The sequence below is a fragment of the Chionomys nivalis genome, chromosome 22 (genome assembly GCF_950005125.1).
Source record: "Chionomys nivalis chromosome 22, mChiNiv1.1, whole genome shotgun sequence".
Classification (NCBI taxonomy): Eukaryota; Metazoa; Chordata; class Mammalia; order Rodentia; family Cricetidae; genus Chionomys; species Chionomys nivalis.
Genome location: NC_080107.1, coordinates 53,566,946 through 53,585,451, shown reverse-complemented (window position 1 = coordinate 53,585,451; position 18,506 = coordinate 53,566,946). Strand labels below are relative to the sequence as shown.

The following is an 18,506-nucleotide window of genomic DNA, read 5'->3' as shown; positions in this document are numbered from 1 at the left end:
AACTAGAGGCAAAGGTTATCTACTATACTCAGCCTGAACAACTGATAAAGGCATCAATAACATTAGCATGCCACCTTAAATCTACTTCTAATGAGAATATGCAGTGACTGGCTACAATTAGATGCTAGGCTGTTTTCTGATTTTGTTTCCACTTTATGCACTTTAATTAACTTTATCCCAACCAATATCCTCTAAGGTCTTTCTGTGACCATCTCTAGTTTACAAGTAAGGAAGTGAAATCTCAAAGTATAACTGGCAAAGCTGCACCAAACTACATGCTCTTAATTATCACTGTCATGCTTTTGAACTCACATAAATCATATAATTCACAAAGCCCCTCATTTTTCTAACACTGGCCACAGCCATTTCTATGCCTAGAAATGTAGACTGACAAATGAGACAGACACATAGACAATAGAATGCAAGGAGTAAATGTTTCGAGTGTTCTCTAAGCTGAGGTCTGACTTATTAGTTCATTCAGGGCAAGTTGTTCATGCAATGTAACAAACTGAGCAGAAGTGTTCTGGTGTAGGAGTAAAAAAAAATGTAAAAACAGTTTGGGCAGAAGTGCTATGAAAGAGCAAAGAATGCTGGGAAGTGGTAAAAATATACATCAATCAATTTAATAAAGTTCTTGAGGTCCTAGCTAGAGCAATGAGAAACATAAAGGAGATCAAGGGGTTACAAACTGGAAAAAAAGAAGTCAAACTCTCACTGTTTGCTGATGATATGATAGTTTACATAAGTGATCCCAAAAATTCTACCAAGGAACTTCTACAACTAATACTTTCAGTAATGTAGTAGGATACAAGATTAACTCAAAAAAATCAGTAGCCTTCCTGTACACAGATAATAAAAGGGCTGGGGAAGAAATCAGTCATCAACACCCTTCACAATAGCCACAAATAGCATGAAATATCTTGGAGTAACGCTAACCAAACAAGTGAAGACTTGTATGACAAGAACTTTAAATCTTTGAAGAACGAAACTGAAGAAGATACCAGATCTCCCATGCTCTTGGGTAGGCAGAATTAACATAGTAAAAATGGCAATCTTACCAAAAGCAATCTATAGATTCAACACGATGTCCATCAAAATCCCAGCAAAATTCTTCACATAAAACGGTACTCAACATCACATGGAAAAGTAAAAATCCCAGGATAGCCAAAACAATCCTGTACAATAAAAGAACTTCTAGAGGCATCACAATCCCTGACTTCAAACTTTACTACAGAGCTACAGTACTGAAAACAGCCTGGTATTGGCATAAGAACAGACAGGAGGATCTGATTTATTGGGAGCCCACCAACGCCAGCTGGTCTGGGACTGAATAAGCATGGGTTGAAACTGGACTCTCTGAGCATGGCGGACAATGAAGGCTGATGAGAAGCCAAGGACAATGGCACTAGGTTTCGATCCTAATACATGAACTGGCTTTGTGGGAGCTTAGCCTGTTTAGACGCTCACCTTCCTGGACGTAGATAGAAGACCTTCATCTTCCCGCAGGGCAGAGAATTTGGACTGCTCTTCAGTATAGAGAGGGAAGGGGATGGAGAAGAGGAGTGGGGATAGGGGGAGGGGAGTGGGGGGAGGCGGCAATATTTGGGAGGAGGGAAGGGAAATGGGGAGCAGGTGGAAATATTAATTAAAAAGAATAAATAAAAAAGAAAAAAAAATGAACAGACAGGAGGACCAATGGAACTGAATAGAAGACCTGGATATCAATCCACACATCTTCGAACACCTGATTTTTAACAAAAAATTATCAAATGGAAAAAGAAAAGCATATTTAACAAGTGGTGTGCTGGAATAACTGGATATCAACATGTAGAAGAATGAAAATAGAACCATATCTATCACCATGGACAAAACTCAAGTCCAAATGGATAAAAGACCTCAACATAAAACCTTACAGAAGAAAAAGTGGGAAGTACACTTGAATGCATTGGCACAGGGAACCACTCTCTAAATATAACCCCAGCAGCACAGACACTGAGAGAAACAATTAATAAATGGGACCTCCTGAAACTGAGAAGCTTCTGTAAAGCAAAGGACACAGTCAACAAGACAAAACGACAGCCTACAGAATGGGAAAAGATCTTCACTAACCCCACACCAGACAGAGGTCTGATCTCCAAAATATACAAAGAACTAAAAAAATTGGACACCTAAACAACACATAATCCAATATTTAAAAAAATGGAGTACAACAGACTTAAACAGAGAACTCTCAACAGAGGAATCTAATATGGCTGAAAGACACTTAAGGAAATGTTCAACATCCTTAGTAATCAGAGAAATGCAAACCAACAAAAAACTCTGAGATTCCATCTTACACCTTTAAGAATGGCCAAGATCAAAAACACTGATGACAACTTATGCTGGAGAGGTTGTGGGGGGAAAGGGAACACTTCTGCACTGCTGGTGGGAATGCAAGCTGGTACAACTCCTTTGGATATCAGTGTGGCGATATCTCAGAAAATTAGGAAACAACCTTCCTCAAGACTCAGTAATACCACTTTGGGTATATATTCAAAGGATGCTCAATCGTGCCACAAGGACATGTGCTCAACTATGTTCATAGCAGCTTTGTTTGTCATAGCCAGAACCTGGAAACAACCTAAATGCCCCTCGACAGAAGAATGGATAAGGAAAATGTGGTACATTTACACAATGGAGTACTACACAGCAGAAAAAAAAATAATGACGTTGAATTTTGCAGGAAAATGGATGGAGCTAGAAAACATTATTTTGAGTGAGGCAACCCAGACACAAAAAGACAATTATCACATGTACTCACTCATAGGTGGTTTTTAAACATAAAGCAAAAAAAAAAAAAACCTACAAACCACAATCCCAGAGAACTTAGACAACAATGAGGACACTAAGAGTGACTTACATGGGAAGTAGAAAAAGAGAAGATCTCCTGAGTAAAATGGGAGCATGGGGACCTTGGGGGAGGGTTGAAGGAGGGAGAGGAGAAGCAGGGAGGGGAGCAGAGACAAATGTAGAGCTCAATAAAAATCAATTGAAAAAAGTATAATCTATGTATTATTAGAGAAAATAATAGGAGACAAGGTCAAATCAAGGCCAAATACTTGACTAATCTTCAAGTTTAGAAATACCTCCTGAAAGTATCAGCAACCACCAAGAGATGCAACTACAGAATATGAGCATTGAAGCACAAGCTTTGCAATCCCAGAACTCAAAGTTCAAGACCAGTCTGGGCTACACACTGAGCCGGTGACTCAAACAAACAAATAGTAGAGAGAAAATGATAATGGAGAATTTTACACACAGAAGCAGTGTGATATGATGTAGACTTTAGAATACTATATCTAGCCATTTTATGAACCAGTGGTTCTCAACTTTCCTGATGGTGTGCCCTTTAACAGAGTTCCTCATATTATAGTGACCTCCCCATCACAATATTATTTTTGTTGTTACTTCATAACTGTAATTCTGCTATTGTTATGAATCAATGTAAATATCTGTGTTTTCTGATGGTCATAGGCAACCCCTATGAAAGGGGTCACGACCTCTAGGTTGAGAACCATTGTTGTAGAAGATAAGACTTTGGGGTCACTGGGTTGCTGGCCATTAGGAAGAATACACATGAGAAATGCTGAGCATATAAATGCAAAAGAAAATAGACAACTTGGATAGACTTGAGAGCAGTTTGGGATGAAAACAAAGAAGACTTAATGCAGACTTATAGGTGCCTACATAAAGAGCAATAGAAACCAATAGCAAGCAACTAAAGCAAAACAGATTACAACTCTCAAAAGCGGGGTCATTGAATTGTTGTAGCCAATAGAGATACATACTGTCAAGCCAGCCACCTGTGCTCCATCCACAGAACCCATATGGTGGAAGAATAACTCTGATTCCCACAAGTTGCCTTCTAGCTTTCCCACACAGGCACATATATGCAAAACAAATATAAGAAATTAAACATTTCTTAATTTAAAAGTCATCAAAAACTAGACCTAGTAGTTCACTGATAATCTTATTGGGTAACTTGCTAAAAATAAGACCACCATCCATTGGTACCCTCAGACACTTGAATTTTTAAATGTTTATTTTATTTTTATTATTTTTATGTGTTTGGATGCTTTGCCTGCATAAATACCTGTGCACCATGTGGGTGCCTGGTACTTACAGAGGATAGGATTAGAGTTACAGATGGCTGTGAGCTGCGATATGTATGCCGGGTATTGAACCTGAGTCCTCTGGAAGAGCAGCCAGTGCTTTTAATCATGAAGCCATCTACCTGTTGACAGAAGGGGCTGGGCCACTTGTTGGTTCCTGGCCACCTGGCTAGCTTAGACGGGAAATAATTACACAGAAACTCTGTTAATTAAATCACTGCTTGACCTATTAGCTCTAGCTTGTTATTGGCTAACTCTTACATATTAATATAACCCATCTCCATTAATCTGTGTATTGCCACATGGCAGTGGCTTACTGGCAAAGTTTCGGCATTTCTGACTCTGGCCATGGCTCCATGGCATCTGACTCCACCCTTCTCCTCCCATGCTATAGGCCAAGCCAGTTCTTTATTCATTAACCAATAAAAGCAAAATACAGACAGAAGGACCTCCCACACCATCTATCCAACCCCATTTTAATGGTTTTTCTTTAGGGGAGGGCAAGAATAAAACCAAAAAATTGTACATTTCTAATAACAATATGTAAGTAAGGATTACATGGTGTTGTGACTATAATTCCAGCATGAGGCAGGGGACCACAACTTCCAAGAGAACCTGGGCTACCCAGCAAAACTCTGTCTCTAGAAACAAAAATAAATGAACAGATCATAAACAGAGCAGCAGATGCTTGTTCTTGGTATGTTCATACACATTTAACCAAAGCATCATTTAGAGAGCTGTAATACAATACCCTAACAGTCACACTCAGTGCAATCATGGGTACTGATACTCTGTTCCAAGAAAATCTACAGCAAGGCACTTTTGAAGCTATTGGGCTTACAGTCTACTTCAGTCTGTGATCAGGCTGAAGGGATTAAGAATTTATATTTGTGCAGACAAAAATTATAATTCTACCCATACTTCCAGAATGCCAAATATACATACATGAAAAGTAACTAGGGCAATTATTTTAAAACCCCATACACCAACAGCCAATCTTAGAAAGCACATATGTAACATGGGTCTAAAAGAAAGTATTTCTTTAGGGCAGCTCTCTAACATTTCCCACTTGAGCTTCTCTGAACTACTCTTGACGACTATCCTTCTTGGCAGGGATGTAACTATATGGTGGCATCATCACTCATCATTCCCAACATCATATTTTTTAGCCAAGCCACATTCAAAAAATATCAACACACTTTGGACCGAAGTTACTTCTATAGCCTACTACTGACCGCAGTTATAATCTCTTTTCTTCTTACCTTCCTGGCATGGTGTCTGGCCCTTGGTGTGCAAACTTACCAATCACTTTCTGTACAAATCAAACTTATTCTCTCTCCTAGACTGTTTTTACCATCAAAAATAGTGATAAAGAGGTAAAGGCAGAAAGTATAGTCTCTTATTAGCAACGTTAGTATTAAGACTAGGATGTAGAATGTAATCTTCACCATCATGATTCAGCCTTTGAATGAAATGCAAATCAATCCATATGATATATCCTGTGGTATCTAGTGACATAGAGAGCTTGCTATTCCTGCCTACAAGGAAAGCAGATATGTAGATTGTTTAAGTCCATTAAGTGCAAATCAACCAGTGAGATCCTGTCCCAAAGATAGACAAACAAAATATTTCAAAAGTGAAAAGGAGGCCATGAAGGGAAAGGAGAACATGTGGAGGTGGGGGGGCATGGACACAGGAGGGAGGATCAACAAGAATTAATTTTGTTTTATAATGTCATAATTAAAAGTCATACTGTGTATGCTGATTTTAAAAAAGTTTCCAAAATTACATGCAACTCACAATTCAAAATAAACCAAATCTGAATCGACTACAGCAGTGAACTGGAGCATAATCCAGTCTGGAGAAGAACTTCAAACGCAAGACAGCTCCAAAATTTCAAGAGAAATGGGGTATTTCTCATGTCTCAATTCCTTTTTCTCTGTGTGAGTCACAAACCCCAAGTCTAAGTCCCAATCTGGACCTCTACTTATGACTGTAATTGATGAGGTACACTCTTTATGATTCCTGCCTGATAACAGGAAGAGATCAAATACAATACATTAATAAATTCTGCAACAGAATGCTTAGTCTCTAGTTTATCAACATTTGAAAGAAAGTAACATGAAACTTTTCATACATTGGGCCACATCAAGAGAATGAAGCAAGGCAGCCCAGGCCAGCCAGAAACACTAAAGGAACAAATATGTGATGGAGAGGTGGGGAAGACAGAAAAAGGGAGCAGTGTATGGGCTAGGGATAAAAAAAGGACCGAAGATGTGAGAAAGGTGACAGGTAACAGAGTGGACTGAGGTCTACAAGCTCTCATTGTCAACCCAGTAGGGTTGGCGGAATAATGTACAACAGCCTGGAGCTTAAGCAGGTGCAGATTCAGCCCCCTAACCCGCAACGAGGTCTTGGGACTCCCCTGGCTCTGGGTAACAAAGGAAGCCAGAGATGATGATGAGTTCTTTTCTGGACTGGGTCTCAAGAACCACCATGGCCTGCAATACCACTAGAGGCCATGTTGGTGTCGGTGATCTAAGCTGCTGCCCCAGGCCACAATGAAGCTTGTGATCCTGTATATAGTCTGCACCTCCATTGATGCCTCAGTGATACCTCTGTTGTGCCTCTGCTTTGCTGCCTCAGGGAGCCATGGCTGAAGTGAGTGGCCTGTGTAACCACCACTTGAGACCATGTTGAGGCTCGTGATCCACGCAGCCACTGAGAGTCATGAGTGGGTCAGTGGTCCAGCAGATACTGCCAAGGGCCGTGGCTGATGTCTGCGACCTACATTACCATTGAAGTACATGCAGATAACCATGGTTCCGAGTGAGGCCTGAAGCAGCATGGGTGCGAGAGAGCTAGTCCCATCCAACTCCACCCCATTCAGATCATCTAATGGCTTTTCTCAGCTGAAGGCTTTTCTGGCACTGATGCAGATGGGGAAGACTCATCCTTCCTCAGGGGATATGGCTACTAGGAATCTGACCACGCTATACAGAATATTTGGACAACACAAAATGGACTTTTGTTTGTTTATTTTTAAGGGGGAGTCACAGGAGAGAGATGGACATGGAAAGACTGTGAGTTGAGCAAAATCGGGACACATGATGTGAGATTCAAAAAAAATCAGTAAAAATAAATTAATTTTTTAAAATGAAGAAATCACCAGTAGGCAAGTTGGAATGCTCATTAGTTCATTATTTGTTTATTTGCTAGTTTTTTGAGGCAGGGTTTCTTTGTGTAGTCCTAGCTGTCTTGGAACTAGCTCTGTAGACCAGGTTGGTCTCAAATTCACAGAGATCTGCCTGCTCTGCCTCCTGAGTGTTGGGATTAAAGGCATGAGACACCACTACCCAATACAACCAAAGTCCATTTATAATTATCTAATCAGAATCTTTTAATCAATTTACCAAAGTTACCTGTGAATAATAAGAAACTTAGAAAATGTCTCTTCAGAGCATATCTGCAACACAAGCACGAAAATCCATATTCAAACAATTACATACTACCCAAAGATCATTCCCTCACAATTACATACTACCCAAAGAAGATCATTCCCTCACCATTAGCCCAGAGTATGCAACATATTTCATTCGTTTTTAGTATCAAGTTGATGTTTGTTTGTTTGTTTGTTTATTTATTATAGATTTCTGCCTCCTCCCCGCCACTGCCTCCCATTTCTCTCCTCCTCCCCCAGTGAGTTGAGCAAAATCGGACACATGATGTGAGATTCAACTCCCCCTCCCTCAGCAGCCCAAAGAGCAGTCAGGGTTCCCTGCCCTGTGGGAAGTCCAAGGACCTCCCACCTCCTTCCAGGTCTAGTAAGGTGAGCATCCAAACTGCCTAGGCTCCCACAAAGCCAGTACGTGCAGTAGGATCAAAACCCAGTGCCACTGTTCTTGACTTCTCAGCAGCCCTCATTGTCCGCTATGTTCAGAGAGTCCGGTTTTATCCCATGCTTTTTTTAGACCCAGTCCAGCTGGCCTTGGTAAGTTCCTGATAGACCATTCCCATTGTCTCAGTGTGTGGGTGCACCCCTCGCAGTCCTAAGTTCCTTGCTCGTGCTCTCTCTCCTTCTGTTCCTCATTTGGGCCTTGGGATTTCAGTCCGGTGCTCCAATGTGGGTCTCTGTCTCTATCTCCTTTCATTGCCTGATGAAGGTTAATATCCAGGAGGATAACTATGTGTTTTTCTTTGGGTTCACCTTCTTATTTAGCTTCACCAACCCTGCAACAGACAAAGGTCTGATCTCCAAAATATATAAAGAACTCAAGAAAATAGACGTGAAAATGCTAATTAACTCAATTAAAAAATGGGGCACTGAACTGAACAGAGAATTCTCAACAGAAGAAGTTCAAATGGCCAAAAGACACTTAAGGTCATGCTCAACCTCCTTAGCGATCAGGGAAATGCAAATCAAAACAACTTTGAGATACCATCTTACACCTGTCAGAATGACTAAAATCAAAAACACCAATGATAGCCTTTGCTGGAGAGGATGTGGAGTAAGGGATACACTCATCCATTGCTGGTGGGAATGCAAACTTGTGCAACCACTATGGAAATCAGTGTGGCGGTTTCTCAGGAAATTTGGGATCAACCTACCTCTGGACCCAGCAATACCACTCTTGGGAATATACCCAAGAGATGCCCTATCGTACAACAAAAGTATATGCTCAACTATGCTAATAGCAGCATTGTTTGTAATAGCCAGAACCTGGAAACAACCGAGATGCCCTTCAATGGAAGATTGGATGCAGAAAGTATGGAATATATACATATTAGAGTACTACTCAGCAGTAAAAAACAATGACTTCTTGAATTTTGCATGCAAATGGACGGAAATAGAAAACACTATCCTGGGTGAGGTAAGTCAGACCCAAAAAGAGGAACATGGGATGTACTCACTCATAATGGGTTTCTAGCCATAAATAAAGGACATTGAGCCTATAATTCGTGATGTTTATTTTTTTAAATTTGCTTAATTGACTATGGTGAAATTCTGAAATCGCATAGGCCATGTGAAACCACAAAAGAGCACTTTTTTATTTTTCCCAATGCAGCATGTTTCTACATGGCTTGCATATACTTGTACAAGAAACGCTGTTTCTATATAAAGATTTCCATAAAATTTTTATAGTTTCTATAAATGCATAAAAATTGTTGGATCCATTATAACCTGTGTTTCAGTGCCAGTGGAAAGAAAAATGACCTGTGATTCTAATAGCAATCTCTGTATATGGGGGTGGATTCACGTACACAGACCCTCTTTCCAGGGCACTAAGACACTATTTTATCAAAATATACATGAGCATTTGAAGAAATAACTTCTACTATCCTCAACTCTAACAGCCACTCTTAGAACAAATAAGCTATAAAAGTACAATTAATAATTCTACATGCTTTAATGTAAGAATTAATTACATTATGACCAGTATGCTTTAAAATCATGTATAATACCTGTTTCACTTGATACAGTACAATGCTATTTAAGGAAGTATCTGATAGGTTACTATGCCTTTATTTCATACTATTCTATGCCATACATCATAATTACTACCAATTATTAATCTGAAAATACCTATTGTTTTAAAATCAATAATTGGCTTTTGATGGGAGTAGTATCATTTACAAACATATAAGTTTAACTATCATTTTCCCTTAATTCAATTAGTATTCATTAAAATGGTACTAACAAAGTTTTACAAATTATTCCCATAATTATGAATAAATAGAGTAAACAAAATGACATAAGTACACCGAGCTGACTACAGAACTATGGTTTTATTTGTGAGTAAAGACAGCATGTTTATTTCTTACTTCCAGTGTCAGAATCGCATGCTACCTTTGAGAATGAGAGGACTGCATTACTATTGTGCTTCTGCCCTGTAACAGGAATTTTCTACTGCTTATTGTTGGAGGCTCAAAAGAATAGGTTTTTCCCATAACCCAAAGTAATTCAAAATCCACCTTCAATTTTATAACCTTTAATTATTAAAAAAAATGCTGGTTTTATTATATATCTATGAGACAAAGAATTTCTTTTTCATCTCATACATAAACTGTTAGAAGATTATTTTTTCCAGAAGTACAAGATCCTTTCAAGTCAGAACCCTACCACTGCTGGTGTTTTAGTATTTAAACTAGTTAAGCTTTAAACAAAAGCAGATAAGTAAGCCATGTGAACTCTGAAAAGCCCTTGCTTTTCCCGTTTTGTTGTTTATTTTGCTTTTTTAAAGTGCTGTGCATCTTCCAGGAATTAACAAAGCCTATACTTCCAGGCTCACTAGATTTTGATGAACTATTGACTTAATGGTTTAAACCATAGATGTCACTGTGGTCTGACCGTGTCAGACAACTTAAGGAGGGAAAATGGGGCACAGAGAAACCACTCTGTCAGTAATTACAACCAAGAGCCCTAAAATGTGGCTCAGGCTGCTCATTACTTCTTCTTTCTGTATCAAGACCCTTATTTACATTTCAGATTACATTTTTTATGAAACAGTAAGATCTATCAGAGCTGAGAGGACTGAAATAATGAGGGGAAACATTTTAATAAAATGTGTTGGGTCTGCATTACTTCCGTGACAGAAAGAAAGGCTTCCTCTGTAGTGATGGATCATTTATTCCGCTTCTAAACGAGAAGCAAAAAGATGAAACTGATGAACTTTTACTGCCCGTTTGTCTTTAGCAGACAATTAAGACAGAGAAGATCAAAATGGATTATCATACCATGCAGACAACTGGCCCAACAGTAATACATCTCTGAGAGCACAGATTTGTAACTCTCTTTTATCCTCCCCTTTCTTCTTACTTCTTTTTCCACTCTAAAGGCAGTGCTAGCTTTGTGGCTCAAGGAGAGCCAAAAGGCTGGTCATCATTATTCAGCCACAGATGTCAATCTAACCTCCCTTTTTTCTCAGTTTCTAAAGCAGTGAGGCACAATAATTTGTGACAGATTCTTTTACTGTAAGGTACAAAGAACACACAGAATAAAACATCTAGCATCAGCCAGTGTCTCTGATCAAGTGTGCGGTACATGGGAAATACACTATATGTAAAAACAAGCTCTGGCAGTTTAGGTGAACGAGGAGTGAAAATCGAACAGAGAGGGTATGGGGGAGAGAACAGGGGTGTTCACACCCACACAGGGATAAGTGTTATACTGGGTGGAGAATTATCTTAAATATTCCTTAAGGACCACATCATAAATGTTTTAATATTTGAAATACTATATTTAATGCTTACACAAAATAGAAATATTCCCAAGAATCTCTTATAATGGTATACAGGAAATATATATCTGGGAGAGACAGATAATCTGGTTTATTCAAACAAATGACAATGTGAAAAAAGCCTATGAAATCAGAATAAAAATGATTTTAAACAGCAATTAAGAAATAAGCATTTTTCATTCTCTTTCATAGTAGATATGATTCTCAAGTACATTTTTGGAAGTTGGAAAAATATCTTCAAAAATCAAGTAGATCTTTAATGTCTCATTTCCTGAGTTGTTTGGGATCAAGAACAAAAATTATATATCTTAAGTTTGAGGAGATGCTAAATAAGACTGTATTGTATACATTCTGATAGGTTTGTCTTGAGCCCAAAGTCTGGCTCTCAAATTTCAGCATTGTGTCACTCCTCCGAACAAAGAAACAAATACCTCTATCCTGTGAACAACTTTACAATAACTACAGCTGCTATTTCATAACTACCTACTATAGTTTTAATCATTCCAACTTTGACAGAGAAAATGTATGTAAGGCCATCCATCTACTGACAAAAGTAAAAGACTAAATTCACTACACGGTTAACATCACATTAATCAACTAACTGGACTCCATATGCAATGAGAGTGCATAAAACTGTCTAGATTTTTCTGGGGATACACATATACATGTACACACACCCTCCTCAAACACATGAATACACACATGTACTGGGAAGAAAAGAACATAGATACTAAAACTCCAGATTGTTCCAGCAGTTTCTTCTGAGTAGTAAAATACCAGAATGGTTTATATTTTCTTTATGCTTCTTAAATTTTATTTTTGCCTTAGCTCTACTTTCTAGAGCTTTATTACAAACTTCTTACCTATGCAGTTTCTAAAGTTATGTACTATAAAACTCATGTCTCTGTTTTGGCGTTAGTAGAGACCTCTGTTTAAAGGTCTAGACCCAGATGGTAACCATGCTGTTCTAAGTTTTCTCCTAAAGAACTGTACCTCCCTAGATTATTCAGGTCTGTGGATCACAAAGTTTATTTATCTACTTAAAAAGATTTAAGCACACTTATTTCCTTAAGAGCTATGACCATCAGTAAATTACGAGCAACGGTTTTTCATCCTATAGATATTACTTAAAGAAATATGTTCAGTAATTTTCTTAAAATCATATAATCTTCGGATTATATTGTTTAATTGAAAGGACTAAATCTCATAGCAACTTCAAACATGATAAAAATTAACTCAACTAGTAAATGACAATGATAAGTAAGGTAAGATTTTAATTTATTTTTAAATCTTATTTTAATCTTGAGGTCAACACAAAGCAAACCAAACCAACTGTTCAAGATTCTTATATCCTAACACCTTGTTACAAAGCATGTCATTACGCTGCTTATTTTGTATTGCTGGACACACTGTCACCCGTTTCAAAAGGACATATTAGACTCCTAACTCTCTCTATGACAGGCCACAATACAAAGATGCTACCACTGCCCTGAATGTTTCTTTTCATTATATTTACCCTTACTCAAGGACTTGTAACAAAAAAACTCTGAATGAATGCATCAGGAACATGCTTTGTGCACAGTATTCCATGTGTGAAAGGTTTGATAAAGTTGTCAAAGATAAAAAGTAATAGCATTGTTATAAAGATGCTTTTTTATTATTTAAAAACTATGCAAACTGAAAACTTAAACTAAAAATGTAATGAGTCAAATAAACCTACAAAATATCTTCAGTATTCCTTGGGGTAGAAAATGGAGCCTCAACATATAACCTGGAACCAACTATAGAGTAGACTGACATGAGAACTTCAACAATGTTGCGCCATCGTTCATGGACTGCTGAAAATTTGAAAGACGATGGGACTACCCAAGCAGTCTTAGCACTCCTCCCTGAAAGTACCTGCTTTACTCCAAGGTGACAACAGTAGCGTCACCTGCACTGCAAATTCCATGATGTTATAAGGCTCCTTCCCTTTTTGGTCAGACTGCTTGACTCCTTAAAAAGTATATTTAAAAAAAAATCTTCAGTTCACAGGCATCTCAGAAAGAATTTCCTATTGACCCACAGGCAATGACGCACCTGAAGTGGAATCTCTTGCTTAGCTGTTGTGCATAGCCCTCTGGAGGAAACACTCCAAATTTAGCATTAATATTTTCAATCCTACTTCACTGTGCTTTATATTTTGGCTTTGGTTCCTAATTACCACTTCTATTCTTTTCTAAATTTCATTTATCTCTTTCAGTAAAGAGAACAGTAATAATATGTTGAACAACTCTGAAATAAATTTTGTCATGTAAAAAATTAATTACGCATTCCAAACCTGGTCACTGTAGTCCTCTGGGAATTGCCTCTGCACCTCAGGATCTGTAAATAATTGACAGATAATATTAATTGGCTTTGGATTAGTGAGCAAGCAGAGGATCACACATTAATATTTGATCAGAAGATGATAGCAGCCCTGGCAGGGGATCCAAGGGGGCAGCTGAGGCTGCTATGTTGATGAGCACAAGGAAGGCCTCAGCAAGGCACTCCCATTGCCCTCCTCCAGAAATACAAAAAAGAAAAAATTTAAAGGCCTGATGCTACTGTTAACTTTAGAACTATTACCAAATATGAAAATCTTGCCAGCTGCAAGCTGCCCTCAATATACTTTTCCAAAGAAAATGAGTCTTAAACCTGCTTGACTTTTCTTCTCTAATCAGCAGCCTTTTTTTCATCATTACGAATGTTGGCCTGATCAGCCTAAGTACCAGACACAGACCAGGGAGAAAGGGATAGCAAGGGTGGAATTCTTTCAAGGAACAAATGTAAAAGTCAGCACTTTGGAAAATAAAACACAGCGTTCCTCAAGTGCTTATGAAAACAAAGCTACAACCAAAGGAAGTCTCCTTCAAAGCAAACCAGTACTTTTGGTCTGGTTTGTTAGTTTAAAAAAAAAATCAAGTATTATATGAAATGATTCTTACCTTGACATAATTAGGTTTGTATAGAAACTATAAAAATACAAGGTGAAAACAGCTTTTCTAATCACCTCTGTAGTATGGGGGGGTCACTTCATTTTTAAATCACAATTGCAAGATAATGTTATATCTATAAGTCAATATAGACATGTTCTAAATAAAAAAACTCCAACTACAACCAATAGGAAAGCATGCAATCTTTTCAATAAAAAAAAGATTTGGCTCCTCAGAGATAATGCTGCAGAGGTGAAGGGTCAGAATACCATGTATTTGGGAAATCATGTATCAATGCAAAAAAAAAAAGTTTCCTTCTAACAGTATTTCACGGTACACTGCTTGTTTTTCTTATGTGTCTTTAACAGCTACCCTAAACCACCTATTGACTTCTCTGTGAACATGAATCCTCATAAAGGTTCGAATCTTTCAAGTCACAATTAATTCTTCAGTAAAAACAGACCAAAAATAGGTGAGGGAACTAAACTTACTACCTTTAAGTTTTTGAAATATCTGTTTAAAAATCATGAAAGCTATTGGACACTTTTTTTAAAATCTAAGATTATTCCAAAGAACAGAAATATTCACAAAACCAAAAATATTGTTTCCCATAGAGGTGATACATAATAAAGATAATTTTTGGTTCTTTGGGTGTTTTGTGCTTAGCTTTCCAACAGATGGCTACTATTATGGAAAACCACAACCAATCAAAATGCAGTTGTGGGTCCCAGTCCCACTGGAAACAACTTCCACACCTAAGACTAAAGGAACATTGTAGAGAAGGGGCAGAAAGATTGCAATATCCAGAGAAGGAGTTTGTTGTGAGATAGTCTCCTAGTAATTACACTCAAACAGTCTCACCAACATGACTACCTAAACATGAGCTAAGCACAGACAACAACCGTAGACATGACAAAGTGGATGGGGAAAAACCACAAAGCCTCAATCCTACACAAAGAACTGCACAGGACTAAAGAACACTGCGAGTGGGATAAATGATCCTCCACAGGGAAGAGCACAGCAACTGGTTATGCAGTGTTCAAGGGTAAGCCTGAAAACACACAAACAGGTAACATTGTACAGACTGAGCAGGTATAACCAAGAATATACATGTATATTCATATCCACATATGTATACAACAACCATGAATTTGAAAGAGATCAAGAAAAGATATATGGGAGAATTTGGAGGAAGAAAAGGGAATGAGGAAATGATGTGACCAAATATAATCTTAAAAGAAATAATAAAATAAATTTTAAAAAAAGACAAGTGGAAATCACCTTCTCTGTTTACCTTCACCTTCCGAGAAATGACTAATGACGTGTCTAGATTGAGACCTGGGGAGTTCTAGAGTAATGCTCTCTCTGCAGCACCACTGAGGGCCACCCTTCTGAGCCAAAGAGAAAAGGTGTTGCCTGTCTTTGGCCTGATGGCTTGAACTATACAAGGACTCTGCTCTCCTGAGACAAGTGGCCAGAAGGCAATAACTGGCAGGCAAGATAGGGATAGTACCTCTTTTATCCAAAATGTTTGGGACCGAGTGTTAAAGATTTGTGAGGTTTTCATATATCAGAAATATTTACAAAGATTTCATGAGCTAAACATTGTTAAGCCAAAATGGCAACATCTGATGTCAGAGTATTTCAGATCCACACATGTTCAAACTTTATGGAGCCAAACAAAGAAAAGTTAGTAGCAAGGTATGACAGACAGCCTAACAAACCCGGTACCGGGTAGCAAAGCTAAAAAAGCACAGTGACTATCATTCCTGAAACATATAAAATTATCTGATATTTTAGTCTAGAAACAAACTCAAAAGTAGCATCTCTAAGATACTGAGAGGCACAACAAACCAGACGGTGGGAAAGCCAGAATCACTCACAACTTGCTCCTTTTCTCCCAAATGCCATGTGATCAACATACTCTTTAACCAGAAAAAAAAAGTCATGTATATGACTTCATATTGGATTCTTAATAGCACGCCTTCTATCTTGCAGTAGTTTTTGCTTCCTGGGAATTACAAGTACCAGCAGAAATAAAAGACATGGGTCTTATTTTTGTGCCACCATCTTATGAAGAGATAAACGCTAGAAATCAAAATTTGTGGTTTATTCTTCAAACTTTCTTGTTATTATGTGGGACAAAGTTTTAAATCTCTTTTTAAAACTTCTATTAATAAGAAACCAGAGTAATAAAAACCCATTGCTTTAAAACATATTTTCAATATTTTTTCCATATATACAATATAGCAGAATTAAGAAAATAGATGGAAGAGATGAATCCAGCTTGAAACACTCAAAGTAAAGATGACTATGCCAGCCAGTAAAAAGGCCACCCCAACTACACTATAGTAAACACCGCTTCAGTTGTTGGCAGCACAAACGCCCAAGGAGAGTCTCAGATTTTAACAGAACAATGTTCCAGGACAAAACATTCACTATTGTTTACTACAGTTCAAGCATGAGACTTTTGCTTGGTTTTCTTTACTGTCTCAGAGGCTTACAAAAAGCAAATTTCATGAGTTCTTAACATTCTCTAAAACATTACTTTTTTTTAAGGCAATGCTTTTTAAGACCAAGTCTAATCTATAAAGTTCCATTCAATTAATTCAAAGATTCAGTCTGATAGTCCATAAAACCATGAAAGCTATTTTGTAAAACTTAAGACAGAGACTGCAAACAATTTATTTGAATTGTCTTAAAACATCTATTTTGTACAAGAAGCTGTTATCTTTTTTTCACATTGAATTGATCAGGATGCCATGATGCCACCAAAATACTGACATTGGAAACATGTGAGTTAAAAAGGTCCAAAGACAATCTATTTTCTCAAGCAACACAGCACCCTCCTTACTAACAGCTTCAGCGTGGTACATACAAAACATAAGCACCCTGCAGTTAAGCAAACCGCCTTTAAATTTCTGTCTGGCAGCAATCCACTTGCGTGTCTGTATGTTTTTACAAGCACTCTATGTATTTCATTACATCAGTTTCATTTCTTTGAGTTTTAAATGGTCTGGGAGCATTTTATGAAATGTTCTATATGGAAAATAATGTACACTGGAAAATAGCATCAGTCTGATATTTACATATTCGTTTTTTAATCCATCCTAAAGTGCTGTAACTTCTTATGTCCCAAAACACCTTTTCATTCAGAAGCTCATTACCAAATGCAGTGTCACCAATTTTGAAGGCAAAATCAATCTGCAGATCAGAGTGCCACAGTGGACGAGCACAAGCTAGCAATGTGCTAAGGCAGGTGGACGTGCATGTCAGGCTTTTCCCTGAGAATTGTCTCTCAGACAGAAAATTAAGAACATAACAAGATAGTCTTTTTCTTAACCTCCTGTCCTGGCAACTTTCTTCTGATTTAAATTTAAAAATCGATTATGTCATCTCCCAGGTAAACACTTTTCTTTTGTTGCTGTCATTTTTAGATAAGGTTCCAAGCTGTCCTGCAACTCACAATGTAAACCAGGCTGGCCTCAAAATCATAGAAATCCTCTGAGTGGTGGGATCAAAGGCAAGCATCATCACATCCAATAGGAAAACACTTTTCGATTTAAAAAAAAAATCTATATTTAAAATACCTTGTCAACAATATGGATCATCAGATTATGTCTTTCTGGACAAAGCTCCATGTCACATCAGTGTGAAGAAGGACACTGCCTTCTCCTGGCAGCATGACCATCTACAAGTCCATCCTCACAACACTACTTCTCCTAAGGGCCACAAGGCAGAATTGTCACAGTGTAGGATTCTCAGCAGTGCAATCTCGTTCCAGCAGAGAACATGGCTGTGCTGTGAACAGAAAACTCCAGAAAGAAAGGCTTGCTTTCTTCAGTCTCAATAACCCATGTTTTCTAGTCTCCAACTATACATACTTTTAAATATTTAATAAGACATAGCAAGTCGCCACAGGATGTTTAATTAATAGAATAAGAGTTTGGGCAAGGCTCACTGGAAAGGGGCTATAACTTATTTTATACAGCTCCAAAATCCTTGCATTTGCCTTAGGCTTTAAGTTCCTAGAAAACCTGGTAGAAAGTTTTTTTACAAGAGAAATACAAAAAAAAAAAAAATCATAAAAGTACCATGGTTATGTATGAGGTCTCATTTGCACATTGGTAACTAGTAGGTAAACACACACCCTCACACACACA

The 18,506-nt window shown here is 37.9% G+C and overlaps 1 protein-coding gene across 5 annotated transcripts in view; it reads right to left on the bottom strand.

The window, feature by feature from the left end:
• The window catches only part of Dennd1a (DENN domain containing 1A), a 555,957-nt gene that overhangs the window by 382,563 nt on the left and 154,888 nt on the right, over positions 1 to 18,506 (bottom strand). For all 5 annotated transcript variants that reach the window (XM_057754486.1, XM_057754484.1, XM_057754482.1 and 2 more), the window contains one exon: positions 13,710 to 13,753. In XM_057754486.1, the coding sequence (XP_057610469.1) occupies positions 13,710 to 13,753 (44 nt within the window). The remainder of the gene's footprint in view (positions 1 to 13,709; positions 13,754 to 18,506) is intronic.